At 41.8% G+C, this 16,155-nt stretch overlaps 1 protein-coding gene across 10 annotated transcripts in view; it reads left to right on the top strand.

Moving 5' to 3' along the window:
- Nucleotides 1-16,155, top strand: part of TENM3 (teneurin transmembrane protein 3) — a 692,983-nt gene that overhangs the window by 579,695 nt on the left and 97,133 nt on the right. For 9 of the 10 annotated variants that reach the window (XM_044225666.1, XM_044225665.1, XM_044225674.1 and 6 more), the window contains 5 exons: nt 3,987-4,197; nt 4,712-4,813; nt 5,009-5,203; nt 6,392-6,592; nt 12,780-12,965. In XM_044225666.1, the coding sequence (XP_044081601.1) occupies nt 3,987-4,197; nt 4,712-4,813; nt 5,009-5,203; nt 6,392-6,592; nt 12,780-12,965 (895 nt within the window). The remainder of the gene's footprint in view (nt 1-3,986; nt 4,198-4,711; nt 4,814-5,008; nt 5,204-6,391; nt 6,593-12,779; nt 12,966-16,155) is intronic. The other variant, XM_044225672.1, reaches the window with a different exon arrangement.

The following is a 16,155-nucleotide window of genomic DNA, read 5'->3' as shown; positions in this document are numbered from 1 at the left end:
ATCTCTCTAACTTCTCTGACAGCAGAGAGATTGCATTTATATCAATAGTCCGGTGAAAGAGAGAAAAATAACTTTTTCACTGGACCCAGATAATGTGTTTAAATCACTTTTTTTGTAACTGAAGAAATATACCTCTGAAGCTAATTAGCACAACAGTGAGCACAGAACCTATACATTCCAGAAAATAAATTCAGAAAGAAAATTGTTGCGTGCTTTAAAGATTTAGGGTTGACTCTTTCCAAGTTCTATATACCATATGAGATCAGGGAAATAAAAAGTGCAGTTTCAGGTTTTCCCATAATTCTTCTGGTATTTAAATACAATATACATGATATCCACTTTTCCTTCCTTCTACAATATATGTGTTTAACTAGATGAAGGCTTTTCTGAATCTCCACAGTTATTAGCGTTCCTTCCTCTGGTTTATTCAAGATCAGCAGAGCAAACAACTGTTTCTGAGTTCCATGTTTAAACATGAAATATGCTATAAAGCGGCCCAAATTGAACATTTCTCTGTTTCTGGGGAACGTTAAATAAATCAACCTGAAATAATTAAAATCGGCCAGCCATTCAGAATAGTCACTTGAGTTTTGAAAGTCTTTGTGACCCTTTGTAAAACTGTCCATTTGATTGTTGCCAAGGAATCAATTGACTTTCTTCTCCCTGATGCCCAGTTCGTTCTCCTGGACAGTTAGAAGCCTGAGGAAGCAATTTAACGCTTTACAGTTAACAGTGTACTGACTATCGTTTAAGTACATTTACATGAAGGCTGCTTCCGGATGGTAGCTGGAGACCTGAGTTCTGAACGCATACACCCCTATGTGACCCTGAACAAATCACTTCACTTCTCTGCATCTGTGTCTGTCCAGAAATGAAACTGTTGGATCAGATGATGTCTAAAAATCTCTCCTTCCTCTGTATGTCAATGATTTACAGCAAGACCATGCCACCACCACAAAGCTGATTTAAAAATGGGACCCCTGGGGAGGCTCAGTGGGTTAAGCACCTGCCTTTGGCTCAGGTCATGATCTCAGGGTCCTAGGATCGAGTCCCTCATCAGGCTCCCCACTCAGTGGGGAGTCTGCTTGTCCTTCTGCCCCTGCTTGTATGCTCTCTTTCTCTCTCTCTCTTTCTCTCAAATTAATAAATAAAATCTTTAAAAGGAAATACAGTTAACTATTCATAGATTCTGAGTTCTCATCCTTTTTTAAAAGATTTTATGTATTTATTTATTTATTTATGAGAGTGAGCAAGTCAGAGGCAGAGGGAGAGGGAGAATCAGACTCCTTACTGAGTGGGGAGCCCATGTGGACTCTGAGATCATGACCTGAGCCACCCAGATGCCCTAGCTCTCATCCTTTTAATAACTGAATTGAGTCAAGCATATGGAGATAGCTTAACTGCTCAGAAATGAACCAGCAGGATAGCTTTATCGAGTCTAACCTTTGTTTCATGATCACTTCCCCAAAGTGGTGAGACTGAATGTTATCTGAAAAATAGCTGAAGATCCTAAGACTTGACCCCACAAAAAAATCCATGTCTCTACCTAATGAACAGGCATTACAAAGTAAAGCCAGTAGCCCAAGTCTGTTCATAAGTGAAGAACTTTATGCCTGGAGAACAAAGGTTTTAAATATTTTTGTTCTGTATCATTTGTTTACTTAATGTAGATGTAGGTTTAGGGTTAAACAGAGGATTTGTCCTTAGATATTTGAATAGCCCTCCTGAAGGCCAGTGTGAAGTGCCCTCCAGGAGAGCCTAGGCAGATTCTCAGCAACTGTGGCCTCCCCACCCCACCACTTCCCCCCCACCCCACTACCCTCCCTCCAGACCCTGCAAGCCCAGCCTCATTTTATTGTTCACAGTGTGATGCAAATGGTGATTCCCACAATGAAGGGGGGAAGTTTGAAAGACCAGTTAAATCTCCAGGTTTCCTCCCTTTCAGTCTTTCAGTTACTGAGTTTAATATCAGAGGAGAAAAATGTTTATATGCAAAGGAGCCATAAAAAGAAACTTCTGCCTGCTTCTTTGCCATGCTAATATAAATATTTAAATCTGATGAGAAAAACGAATGGCTTATTTGGAGATACAGTCACCTTTAGAAAATGCTGCATTCATTTTCCTCTGATAATTTTGGAATACAATTCCAGTGAAAATTTTGCAGGTTAAATATCCACTCTAGTGATTATTTTCATCCTTGTAAGATAGAAATGAAGAAAAGTTACTGAATGCTAACCGAGTTATGACTTTTTTGTGTGTATTTCTCATCACTACATGATGTCATGAGATAGTTTTACTACACAAAAAAGTAACCAAAAAACGCTTTTACATTTAAATAAAAACTTTAATATGTTGGAAACTGAATTAGATATTCTAAATTCTGTCCAGTAGTAATGTTAGAAGTCTGCCATCATTTCGGTGGCGACACATTTAATCATAAATCTTGGAATCCCGACGGCTGATTTTATTCCAATTTGATTGTATTAAGCTATTCATATAATAAACTTCTCTTCCAACAGAGCTCTGATAAAATCCCATTTCAGAAATCTATCAGAAAGTAGAATATTGGTGATTCACAGAGATAGTGCTATAACCTTATATATATTTCACTATAGCATATTTTTCACCCTCAGGAAGAAAGTAAAACCGGGCAAGAGTCTATAGAAACTGAATCACTCTACTTTTAAGGAACTTTTGTCCAACAAGTTTATTAAAACCATGTTGGAAAGTCTTGGCAGCGTCTTTCAAATTCACTGCGTTACCTCTGGTTACAGAGCCGTACTCTTAGCGGTCATCTTCTGTATTTTTAATTCTCTTTAAATCCTCCAGTTGCATTGTAGGCTACCCCGTGCTCATGACTGACCTTCCTAAACCAAAAATTAAGCTTAATGACATCAGCTTCATCATAAGAACCGGGCAGAGTTCCTGCCATCCCCTCAGAACCCCTCTGTTGTTGCATTTTCGGGAGTGGTGAATTATTTTGGACTTGAGTTTTTTGACCAGTACAGAGATGTACAGGCATCTTGATACTAGTTTTTAGTTTCACCATAACTAAGGACAAAGCCATGGGTTTGTCCCTGGTGCCTGGGATGGTAACATCAGGGTCGCAGAGAGGAGCATGGTGAGTGGTAGGAAAGACAGGAGCTTCCTTACAAACCAACTCCACCACTTAGGAGGGATCAAAGCCTCCTTGAGCCCCTCAGGGGCTGGTTTCCTTCATCCTTACAGTGGAAATACCAATGCCATCCTAGAAAGGTGGCCACGAGGATTCAGTATTCAGTATTGAGTATTCTGTAAGGATACAGTACTTAATCGTGACAGTTGTTACCACACACAGATTAAGTAGGAGACGACCTGAAGAGAGGATCTCCCAGTCTAGAATTAGGTTGCCAGATTTGAAATGTTACTGGCTCGTGGTTGTATCCACACACGGCCTGCACTCATCCAACTCTTTATCAGTTGCTAGGTTTAGCTCTATCTCTGGAAACCGATCACCCACTAAGGGGAAAATGGTTTGTGAAGTTTGTACACGACAGCAGCGTGCAGTGGGCAGAGTTAGATCATGGTGTCTGGAAATGCTCTCTGTAGAGGGACCTGTCCATCAGGAACCATTTCCTGACGCTGTCTTTTCTTTTTTTAAGATTTTATTTATTTATTTTACAGGGAGAGAGATCACAAGTAGGCAGAGAGCCAGGTAGACAGAGAGGAAGAAGCGGGCTCCCTGCTTAACAGAGAGCCTGATGTGGGGCTTGATCCAAGGACCCTGAGATCATGACCTGAGCCAAAGGCAGAGGCTTTAACCAACTCAGCCACCCAGGCACCCCCTGACATTCTCTTTATCAGAGCAGAGGGGAGACTTCTCTTTATCAGAGCAGAGGGGAGACTTCAGAACAAAAAAATAAAATAAAATAAGTAAACAAAGCAAGAAGCAGCTGCAACTGAAATGCGGCCAGGCGCTAAACCTCTGTCCTTGTCCTGCCCCTCAGTATGACTTTGTCGAGCTCCTGGATGGCAGCAGGTTGATCGCGAGAGAGCAGCGGAATCTGCTGGAGCCAGAAAGGGCAGGGCGGCAGGCGAGATCTGTCAGTCTGCACGAGGCTGGCTTTATCCAGTACTTGGATTCCGGAATCTGGCATCTGGCTTTTTACAATGACGGGAAGAACGCAGAGCAGGTGTCTTTTAACACCATCGTCATAGGTAAGAACGGTCTTCAAAGGCATCTTTTTCCCGGGCTGCAGCCTAAACAGGGTGTTGAATGGAAACTCTGATTGGTGTGACTCCTACGTTGAAAAATGAGACATATTTTTAAATGGTTTATTTATGAATATGTGACATCCCGTGAAGCATTGGGAGGACCTGTTCTTTGGAAGCATCCTGGAGGACAGTGCTTCTTAAAAACAGTTAAAAAATCTGCATTTGTGATGAGCACTGGGTATTATAATGGACTAATGAAACATTGAACGCTCCATCAAAAACTAGGTGTTATACAGTGGCTAACTGAACATAACAACAAAAAAAAAGTCTGCATTTCAGATAGTAGTGCTTTGCTTTTACTACTTGAATAATCTGAGAGCAAGGAATCCTTTTTTGGTGATGCAGCGGGCCATCCATCATTCCTTCCATGCTAAGCTAAAACGATCAAAAAGACACAGTTCACCTCGTGCGAGGAGCAAGCCTTACCCTAAGTGTTCCTTTTCTCTCTTTTCTTCAGAGTCAGTGGTGGAATGCCCGCGAAATTGCCATGGAAATGGAGAGTGTGTTTCTGGAACTTGCCATTGTTTTCCAGGATTTTTAGGTCCGGATTGTTCCAGAGGTATGCATGTTAGAGCCTTTTCTTAAACCACTAGAAATAAGCTGTAGAAAGATGAGGAAGGCAGAAAACCAGCAAGCCCAGAAAGGAACGGGGAGAAATCCTGCAAACTCCTCGTTCCGACAACGTGTCGCCTTTCTCTCGGGGTCTAGCCTGAGAAGGTGGCCGTTAATGCCTCTGTCCTGTCTTGTTTCACAGCAGCCTGCCCGGTGTTGTGTAGTGGCAACGGGCAGTACTCCAAGGGCCGCTGCCTCTGCTTCAGCGGCTGGAAGGGCACCGAGTGCGACGTGCCCACCACGCAGTGCATCGACCCGCAGTGCGGGGGGCGTGGCATCTGCATCATGGGCTCCTGCGCCTGCAACTCGGGGTACAAAGGAGAGAACTGCGAAGAAGGTAAACGTGCCAGTATTTGCAGAAGCCCGTGCTTGGCTTCCGAAGGAGATGATCTTTGCAGTCTTCGCTCAGGCTGGTGCATGTGTTCACGTGCCTCCTCCGGGAAGCAACTTGGATCTCCTTAGTTAAGGCCGCATTGTTTTGTTCACATCTGAACCTATAAAAGGTCAAAAGCCAGAGATCCCCTTTGCTTTCACTTGGGTGAATCAGTCCTTTCCCCCCACCCCCCACTCTGAGGAAAGAAGCAAACGTTTGGGTCTTGAAACCAACAGTGGACTCTTGTTCTGTTCTGTTTCATTTTGTTTTGTTTATCTTCGCCTTTTTGGGTTTTTTGTTTTGTTTTGGTTTGGTTTTTGTTTTGGGTTTTTTGTGTTTGTTTTGTTTTTTACAGTTTTTCACACCGACGCCAGCTTGTAAGTTTAGCATTTTGGCGTCTTGAGGAAGATGTACTCACTCACATGATACACTAGTGGAAAAAAGTATGCCCTGGGCTTGTTCCATGACTGTATGTAATCATGATCATCCCATGATGCTATACTGTAAAGTGCAGTTGAATTGTTTTCTTCCAAAAGCAGAAAAGCCCCATTTCCGTTCTTCAATCAAATTGATTTTATTGATCTGCCCACAGAAAGTAATGCAATTAAGTCTCTGGAATTAAATTTTCAGGCCATTGACCCTACAAGTGTAAAGTTTTATTGAGTCAAATTGCTAAATTAAATCTCGTCATCTAAAGCACATTAAAGTGAATTAAGAAGGATAGAGAGTATGCAACTCGTTTATTTCCCAAACAGTTTGAGGGTCCCATGCAGCTGCCGGGATTTAATGGTTGTGGATTAGGTCAGCCCAGACAATTCCGTTACAGAAGAGCCAATACTTATTACTATCTGATTAAGCAGAACAGAGAGCAATCGCCTGAAATCTCAGGAGCATATGTGTGTGTAATTCGTGAGAATTACGTATCCTTGCAAGAGTTTCCATTACCTAAATGGCATGATCCTGAATGCCGCATCGTATGATCCGTTTGTGTTTCCAGAAACGAGTTCTTGCAAGTGGTAGGGAAAACGGTGAGTCTCCAGAAGTTTCATATACACCAGACTGGGATTTAATTCCTTCTCCTGCATGCACTACATATGTGACGCACCTTCTAGATTTAATTATGAAATTGTTCCTCTTTTCTGTCTACTCCAGCTGACTGTCTGGACCCCGGATGTTCCAATCACGGCGTTTGTATCCACGGGGAATGTCACTGCAGCCCAGGGTGGGGCGGTAGCAATTGTGAACTAGTGAAGACCATGTGTCCAGACCAGTGCTCTGGTCACGGAACGTACCTTCAGGACAGCGGGTCCTGTACCTGTGACCCTAACTGGACTGGCCCAGACTGCTCAAACGGTAAGGCGCATAAGAGCAGGATGATTGGGTGCTTAATATTGTGTAGCTAAAGATGAAGATACTTTAATTTCTAAAAACACACTTATTATATTTAACAGATTTTATTAAAGTTATGATTTATAGAAATACAGGCTCCAAGTAATGAAATTCCATTGCCTTATAAGTAGGAACAGGCTAGGTCAATTCGTCATTAAAATTCCTCCTTTAGCAGCATGGTGAAGAATGATATTTCATTTGTGCGAAACACTCCGCCTTCCTAACTCTCAAGGCCTGTGAAGAGCTTGGGGACTTAAAAACACCCGTTATCTTGTAACAGAGAAGCCTCAGTTGGAAAAGTATTTGACACCATAAGGCTAAGCAGGATCGCAAAAGAGTGTACAGATAAAGATATTAGATGTGCAGAATGGTCCAACACTGATTATTTTTTAATTATAATAGTATGATTGTAATAAAAATGGCAGGTAGTAATTTTTTTCTCATCAGTCAGTTTGTTACTGAGTAGGAGCTCTGTGCATGGCATGGAGATGAGCCCCATGAGAGTAAAGAATCATTCTTACCCTCTAGGATAGCAGCTTGGCTTTCAAATTTGTGACCGTGACCCACAGCCTCAAACAGTTTTACACTGTGACCTCCTGTGCGTATACCTAGGCCCACATAAGTGAAACAAAGCTTTACAAAGTGACACACGCGGATACTTTTCTTCAAGTATATTCTTTTTTTTTTTTTAAATATTGGTTGTAGCCCATGAATTAACTCTATGACCACATTCTTCCCACAATGTGAAAAGGTGCTGTTCTAATCTAGAAGACAACAGTTTAATTGGGGAGATGAGATTGAGCACACATGAAATATTTAGAAGCCAATACATCCCAGTTTAATCTTTTATTGCATATCACATGGAATAATATGTAAATAAAATCAGCGTTCAGAGAAGCACTCCTGCCTTGATGCACACTGAAAGTTTTCAAGGAGATTCTGATTCACGTTCATTGCCTTCTTTTAAAGATGGCGGTTAGCGTGGGGATAGGAGGAGGTATTTTCTGATGAAGGGAAGAGCCCAAGAAAGTACTTCAGAGAACAGAGTCTGAGATCAGATGCTTGGGTTCATGTCCAACCTCTACTACTTACAGCTGTGTGAACTTAGGCAGACTACTGTATGTTTTAGTTTACCCATCTGTTAAATGGATTTAATCAGGGCCTTCCTTACAGAGGCGCTTTGGGAATTGCTTGAATTAATGTATATAAAGTACTTAGTTAAGTGAGTTATGCTTAGTCCAGAATAAATTCCAAACTAGTTGCTACCCCGACTGCTGCTACTATTATTACTACTATCACGACTACCGTCAACAAAAATACAGCTATGACAATAATGTTCCCTACATGGGAGAATCAAGACAAAGTAGTTGGAGACCAAGGTTGGGTGGGACCCAGTTTCGAGGAATGTAGCTTAGCAATGATGGTTCAGACAACAGAGAATGCACTCGTCATGAGGATGCACACCCACCACTGTGATGAGAGCCGTGTGTGGGAACTCCCCGATTGACTCTATGTCAGAGAGGGTGACGAGTCAGAATTTGATGGCTGGAAGGCAAGTCTGAGCTTTCACTTTCCCAGGGTGTGAAGTGTTGAGAGCGTGAACTCCTTTGAAGTTCATAGACGTGAAAAGGATGAATCTGTGGGCCATTTTAAAGGAGACCTAGACAGAGCTTGGTGAAGAGACAGCACAGGAGTTGATGCGAAGAGCCCAATGTCTGCAACCAGGATGGGCCAGGGCAATGGTCATGGCTCTGGAGAAGACAGGGAAGCTAGGAGGGGGCGAGAGGCCAGGCAGGATGCAGGGGAGGTGATGGAGAGAGACAGGTAAGACATGGAGGAGAGGGTCCCTTCTGTATGGAAAAGTGGAGGAGGAGGAGAAACAGAAAAGGGAGAGAAAGGAGAAAACAGGAGGACAGGTCCCTTTACCACTGTTGAGTCCTGGCTTCAGGGAAGGGCGGCTATCTATCCTTTAGCCCATCCACACTCCATGCCTTCTTCTCTGAAGCCCTGTGTATAACTGAGTGGTTAAGAGCAAGGAGTCTGGAGCCTGAGTTCAGGTCTTGGGTTGGCCATTCCCTAGGTCTATGGCATTCGATCAGCTATTTAAAATACTCTGTGCCTCGGTTACTTTACCTGTAACATGGGGTCAGTAATAGTGCTACCTTATATAATCATCCTAAGATGGAAATGAGTTAATTATGTGAAAAGCACTTAGAATAGTGCCTTATACATGGCAAGGACTTGGTCAGTATGACCCATTCATAGAAATGGTGGTGGTGATGGTCGTCATAGCTGTGGAGGTAGAATCCTACAGGCTAATTTAGCCTCTACAGTTTGTCATCATATTCTCCATTGATTTGGAGGAGCTTCCACATGAAAGTACTGCTTGGTTATGGTTCCCCCAATTGTGAGATTTATGAAATGCAAATTAGTTCATCTATTAATATAATCTAACGGCATTAACCTAAGAGAAATCCCACTAGGCAGTGAATTAACACGCTTATTTTAAGAAGAAAAAAAAGACTAGTATTTTGCAAATCCCTCTTTCCTGGCACTTTGAGAAACTTGGATGACATGACTGCTACCCCCGAACCCTCATGGGCATGAGAGATGTGTGTGCCATTCTTCACCAACTGCAGACTGAGTCCTGGAAGCCCACACTAAAGACGGTTGTGTACAAGCTAAGCTGTGATATTGATGAAAAACTTCTGTTGACACTCCCAGTAGATACCCTAGGTAAAGGGACAAAGGGACAAAGTGATGCACTTTCTTCCTTACATAATCACTCTCATCTCCCTTCCCTCCCTCTTCCTCCTTCCCTCCCTGCTTTTTCCTTCCCTCCTTCCTGTCTTGTTCCCTCTCTCCCTCCCTCCCTCCTTTCCTCTTTTCCTCCCTCTCTCCCCCTTCTTCCTCTCTCCCTCCCTTCCTCCCTCTGCTTCCTTCCCTCCTCCCTCCCTCCTCCCTGTTTCCTTCCTTCTCTCCCTCCCTCATCCCTCATCCCTTCTGTCCTCCCTCATCTTTCTCCTTCCCTCTCTTCCTTCCCTTTCCTCGACCTCCCTCATTTTTTGGCCATACATTTTTGGAGGCAGACAAGTTTATGTTTGTTATTGCTTCGTAGAAATACGAGTTGATTCACAAGAGCTTGGAGAACCAGAAACTGGTTAGAAAATTCATAACCACTAGAAGAAATAACACGTACAGGACAAATGAGAGTGAAAACAAAGACTAAGGTGTGGGATTATAGAGGATCTTGAATGCCTCACTAAAGAGTTCTAGGAAATCATCACTGCCCAACATTATCAAGCATAGGTGCAAGACCTTACTTAAATAACACATTAACTTGTTTTGTCCTCTGTTCTTAAAAATGTATTTTATAATCACAGGCATCAGAATAGGCATTTCATTATTTCTGTTGAGTTTTTATTTCCCTTTCTGTCTTCTATACAAAAAAAAAAAAAAATGCATCCCACCAAAGGAAAAAAAAAAGAAATCCAATTAAAGTTTATAGATACAATTATTTTTATAGTAAAGCTACTTGGTTCAAGTCTCTTACGCCTTCATCAGTAAAGTAAGCATAATAATTCTAGCTATAAAATAATACTGATTTGAAATATTGCCATTCTAATTTGTCTCCCACAATTATCGGAGTAGGAAAGAAATAATGAAACAGCCCTGTTCCATATAATGTTATTTAATACATTACCTGAATTATTTTACAAAGGATATCTGGTAATTGACACTGTAGCTCAAAAGACAATTCAGCCTTGGGGCGCCCAGCTGACTCAGTCAGTGGAGCATGTAACTTTTGAACTTGGGATTGTGAGTTTGAGCCCCCCACTGGATATAAAGATCAATTAAAAAAATTTTTAAATAAAATTTTAAAAGATGATCTAGTCTTCTTCATAAAATAATACTGCCATGAATGGGGGGGAAAAAGTATAGATGTTAATTAAAAGATTAAACTGACTGCCAAAATCACCTATCATTATTTTACATATTTAGACTGATTATTTTTCATGCTGATATAATTACTTTGCCAGCTGAAAATCTAATTTTCCCGGTGTATAAAATGACTGCCTAGACATAGTGGGCGAAGATCTTCTTCCTGTGCATCTTTACACCCCCAGTGCAAAGAGAAAAACATATTAAACTCTCAGTATAGAGAGTTGAATCATGAATACAGTACTCTTCTTGGAAGAAACCAATTAAGCACAGGCGGGAAAAAAAAGGACTTTATTAAACTTTGCTAGTAGCTGCAGAAAGACAGAAAACTTACTTGGTATTATCAGGGAAGATACCAAATATGCATTTATTCGCCCTCTGAAAATATCCTCGTTCATGTGCCTGCAATTTATCCGCCTGTGGCACAGCTGTCATTTGAAGTTTACAGCAACATTGCTGGTCACTTACTTTTGTGGCTGAAAGTTTACTAGCAGCATTATTAGGACTGTCTAACTAACTGAATCCCAAAGCAAAACACTTTACCAGCTCCCTCTTTTGTTGTTGTAGAAGTGACCTTCAGATATCCAAATTCAATAAGAGTAGATTCTCCACCTGCAGAAACATTTGGTTAAGCTGCAAAAAGAGAAGAAATGAATTATTTCCATCAGAAAGTTTAGAGGTTTGAAAGCAACAGAGCTTTCCTCTATCTTCATCAGCAGTTTGTCCATTAATTAGCCCTTCAACTCCACTTCAATTAAATTAACTCTAATTAATAAGTTCATTACAAAGATTGACGCACCTTGCTCAAAGCTAGTGTGCTAAACGCTGATAAACACCTTCACCCTAATGAAAAATTGATTAGATTGAATAAAAGGGGTACCTCAGAAAGAAACCTCTCTCTTCTGGAGCTGAGTTGACGTTCTGTGCGTCTGAAGTTAATCACCATCTTGGATCTCTTAATCAAAAATTTAATTCAAACGAGATGGAAAATGTGGCATGAGAAAACATAGTACTACTTTCTTCCCGTTAATAGTCCTGGCTGTTGTTTATAAGAAATATTACAACTCTCACAGTGCCTTGATATAGTGTTTAAAATTCTGCAGGACCAGAGACAGAATTAAAGTGTCTGAGAAATGTTACTTGGGCAGCGAGCAGGGAAAACAGGAGCATGTGATTATATAAACAGTTACTGTTTTTTTCTTGTAAAAACAAGGCTGCAGTCCATTTTCTGTTTTTAGAAATGCTTTCAGGTTTTTATTGTTCAGCATTTTTAATTTTTCAAGGAAACCAGAACCAAGCAGTGGTCTTACAATGGTAGAAAAAAAGAGGTCGTTGATTTTATTTAACTTTATATGTAAAAAGTAAAATATAAAATATCCTTCTGAATTCTTTCTAGAGATCAAAACTATCGTTACTGTTTTGAAGTTCTTTGGTCATTTCTAGTACCCAAAAGACCTACTTTTTCCACTGACAGACTCAGTAGTTACCTATATTTTAAAACTGGGTTTCCATTGTGGTTTGTATCTGTTCCATAGTACAAATTGACTGAATAGGAAGAACAACAATTTCTTTTATTTAACCAGCATGTGTGTGTATCAGAAGCAAGCAGAAGCGGGTCCTACAAAAGATTCTTTTTAATTAAAAGTTTCTGAATATTTTAGAAATTTAAACATTAGGAGTAAAAACAGTCCCTTTGCAATGCTTGCTATAGGAGTGAAACCCAACTTCTGTTAAATACCAGACATGCTTCGACACTGAAATATTCTATTAATTTTCTATTAACTTGATGCATGTGTTTGTATGTATGCCCTCAGCTGCCAAACGATACTGAGATATATTACCTGTGTATTTTCCTCTCTTTGTGAATGGTGTGTTCTGTTTTGTTAGTAAGTCTGTGGGTGTGTTTACATACACACACACACACACACACACACATACATAATAGGGGATTGTAACAAAATTCTCTTGTATATTTTATGCCCAATCGCAGCAGCCTTTGAAATTAAATGACGACTGAAGAAGTTAACTTTTACCATGTATATTTCTTACAAGTCAATGCTAAAACGTACTGAGTCTATAAATACTTTTCATGTATTTTTCAATGGTTCTGTTTTTTGAGTTGAAGATGGAGCCCTGCTTACTCCACACCCTTTCTCCCTCCCCGATACCCTCCCCACCCTTCCTGCTCTGCTTCTTCTGTTCCATGCAGAAATCTGCTCCGTGGACTGCGGCTCGCACGGAGTGTGCATGGGGGGCACGTGTCGCTGTGAAGAGGGCTGGACCGGCGCCGCCTGCAGCCAGAGGGCCTGCCACCCGCGCTGCGCCGAGCACGGCACGTGCAAGGATGGCAAGTGCGAATGCAGCCAGGGCTGGAACGGAGAGCACTGCACCATCGGTAGGCCCCGCCCCCGCCCTGCGCAGGCAGGGTAGCTCGGGCTGCTTTCCCCACCCCCGCTTGGAAAAGCTGATTTCCTGAATTGCTTTTTCAAGTAAGCCCATGTTGCCTAGGCAGTTCAGTTCTTTTCGAGCAGCTGTCACATGTATGAAGTACAAGGATTTTTTTTTTTTTTTTACTCACTGTGTTTTGTGATGGCCGCAAAAATGGACTCACCCCAAGATGATTTCATTTGTTTCCTATAAAGATGCTTTCATTGAATATTATTTTTCAGTGTTCCATAGGGCCATTGCATAACAGCAATATTTTTCATTTTAAAAGAGATGCCACAGGGGGGCCTTTTTTGGCTTCCCTAGATACCAGCGCCAAACATCTTAGCACCTGTCGATATGTTTGGGTCTTTGAAAATGAGGTTTGATTTTTTTTTTTAATGACTTTATTTTGTAGCAGCACAAGAAGTAAAGTAGAAGGAAATGCACAAGGCTAGATGTTCTAAAAGTTAAATGCTAACCCTTCTTCAGATATGATGTTGGTGAAACTCTGTAGGTTAAATAAAACAAATAAGTGTTTAAGATCAAAATGTTGGTACATAAACGGCAGTTAGCATGGAGGCAGAAGTTTCCAGAGCATACACAGTAAACATACATAGTACTGTATTTTCAAGGTCTTCAGTGCCTTTGCTTTCTTAGTATTTGAGTCACTGAAATTTAAATATTTAATTAAAGAAAACATAACAAACGTAGGTAATCAATGTCTACCTTACTTCCATGAAAGTGTACAATGTTCAGTATAAATGACACAGTCCCACAAAAATTTCATAATCTGAGGTATGGTGTTTTGTGTCCATAGGGTATAATTTAGTAAAACTGTTGGAGGGAGTCTCAGTATCTGTAAAGATAATCTTCTTCTGGTGCAGCTCGAAGTATTATGTACTTGACTTTCTTGCTTACAGGAACTGACTAGCTAGGAATTTTTTCATGGGAAAGTTGAAATCACATACATTTTATAAATTGTCACAGTCTTTACGGAACTTCAGGTGAGGTCCTTTCCGATCTTATTGACACTGCTGGCCTCTGTTTTGAGGATAGTGATCTCCCCACCCCGCCCCCAAGTGAGGGTCCACGGAAGGGCTCACAGACTCAGAGCACCTGTGCTCTTCACTGTATTAACTGTCAGGAAGGAAAAAGCCCCCATCAGGTGGTGTCTGGAGAAATCCCCGCACAGGCTTCCTATGTTCCTTCTTTCCCACCAAGAGCGGTCACGTGGAGCATGGACCTTTCTCCCACAGTGGGCTACACCAACACGTGTGTGAGGAACGCTTGCTTCTGTGGAGGGAAGCCCGTTTGAGACTGGGAGGTTGTTATCATGGCTGCTCTAAGAGGGCACCTCTGTCAGCCACAACCACCAAAAATCCAGATCCCCTGAGGGAAAGGTTCACCCGGTAGGCAAAATCACCCTCTCGTTGTATAAAGAACATCCAATCTTCTAGATGCCAGCCAACCACCAGCCCTGCGGACTTCTACAGGTCAGGCTCCTGGTGTTGACTCTCACCTGGAACCATCCGTAGGGTCTCACTTGTTGACTAGGAGCCCACTGCCTTACATTCCCCCGGAGGAAACCTGCAAGTGGGCATGTTGCTGGCGTGCTCAGGGCCATGAGGTTGCTCTGGCTTTCCCCTCCTCTATTCCTTAAGAAAGCCTCCCAGGGCCATGGCTGCCTATTGTTTATGTGAACCACACTCGTGAACTACACTGAAGCAGAAAAAGTTGACAACCACAATCAGTGTCGCTTTCTGTGGACACAGGATAATGCGGCACCCGAGACCCAATAGCTCCATGCCCCAAATCCCAGCATGCCCACATTAGCAGAGGCAGGGCAGGAGAGAGAGACCTCTAATCATACTCCATTAAATTGGGATGACCCCACCACCCGCATGCCCTCAGAAAGGAAGTGGTTCTAGCTGGGGTGGGGGGGGTGTTACATTTTTGGCTACGTGGGTCCTAGGAAAAACAGCACACACGTGGATGGATATACAGCTTGGAAAAGCAAGAAGTGTGCTGTAAGGTTTTCTGTAGGCAAATTTAATTGCCTGCAAACAGTTACTAAATAAATCATTCTGTTGATGTCCTCCCTGACTGAGGCAACAGTACCTGGTTAGTTTCCTACCGATGAACTCTTCTTGGACAACTTCTCCGTTGTCTGGGAGCACACAAGATGTTTTGTTAGTAACGGGTCTTTTCTGCGCAATTTAGCGTATCTTGCCGTGGTTGTTAACAATTCCATTTTCTATTGTTTTATTTTATTTTGCTGCTCTTACACTCCATGAGAGCATGTGGGAATAAAGGACCTGCTTTGTCTAAAAATGAATCTTCGGAGTGGACCCTTTAAAAGATGTAGAGAACCTCAGATCACTGTTTTGCTCTTTGAGACTGTGAGAGCTACTTATTCCAAGTTTTGGCTTGGAAGGATCCAACTCCTTTTTCTGGCTTTCTACAACCTGTGTATACATCCACAGTGAAGCCTAAGGGGCCATTTAAAAGGAGACCTTTTGTGAGCCACAGGTTTAAACAACCCAGGAAGCCCCAGTACATTTTCTCATGTGGGATAGTTACTGTTCTGTGCATTTCCTCTCGGTTTCACAACTCACACATCTGGCTGAAAGAAGTGGCCACGTTATGAAAGAACACTCCTAAATCAGCCAGATTTTTCTTCTTCTCCCGTATTGTGTGCCATCTCATTGAATACAAACAGGGAGGTTAATTGAAAGAGAAATGGGGGAGAAATTAAACAGAAGCAAACAGAAGTTCCCAATGGAAAGCAAAGACTGTTCATTAGTCATCTTACTGTCTTCATAAACTATTCACGCTTTTGTAAAACCATAGGCATTTTGATAGTAAAATAGGCTGTGAGTTTAGAGAGCTCACTGAACATCCTATCTATCTGAAAAGATTCCGTCTTTATATTTTTATTAATGTGTCCATATTTTCCTCTTACTCTAAATCATGTGTTCAGCGAATTGGGCATAGTAATCATCAAGTTCATTGTCCCAAGTCCTTCTCCTTTCTGGGGCCAGACTTTGACTTGTGGTGCATGAAGATGGAAAATGCAGCAAAAGGAAATCTATTTTTTTTTTTTTTTAAGAGAGAGGAGGAGGGGAGAAGGGGCAGAAGGAGAGGGAGAGAAAGAATCT

The sequence above is a fragment of the Neovison vison genome, chromosome 11, assembly GCF_020171115.1.
Source record: "Neovison vison isolate M4711 chromosome 11, ASM_NN_V1, whole genome shotgun sequence".
Lineage (NCBI taxonomy): Eukaryota > Metazoa > Chordata > Mammalia > Carnivora > Mustelidae > Neogale > Neogale vison.
Note: the sequence above shows the minus strand (reverse complement) of the source record. Positions and strands in the feature narration are given on the sequence as shown.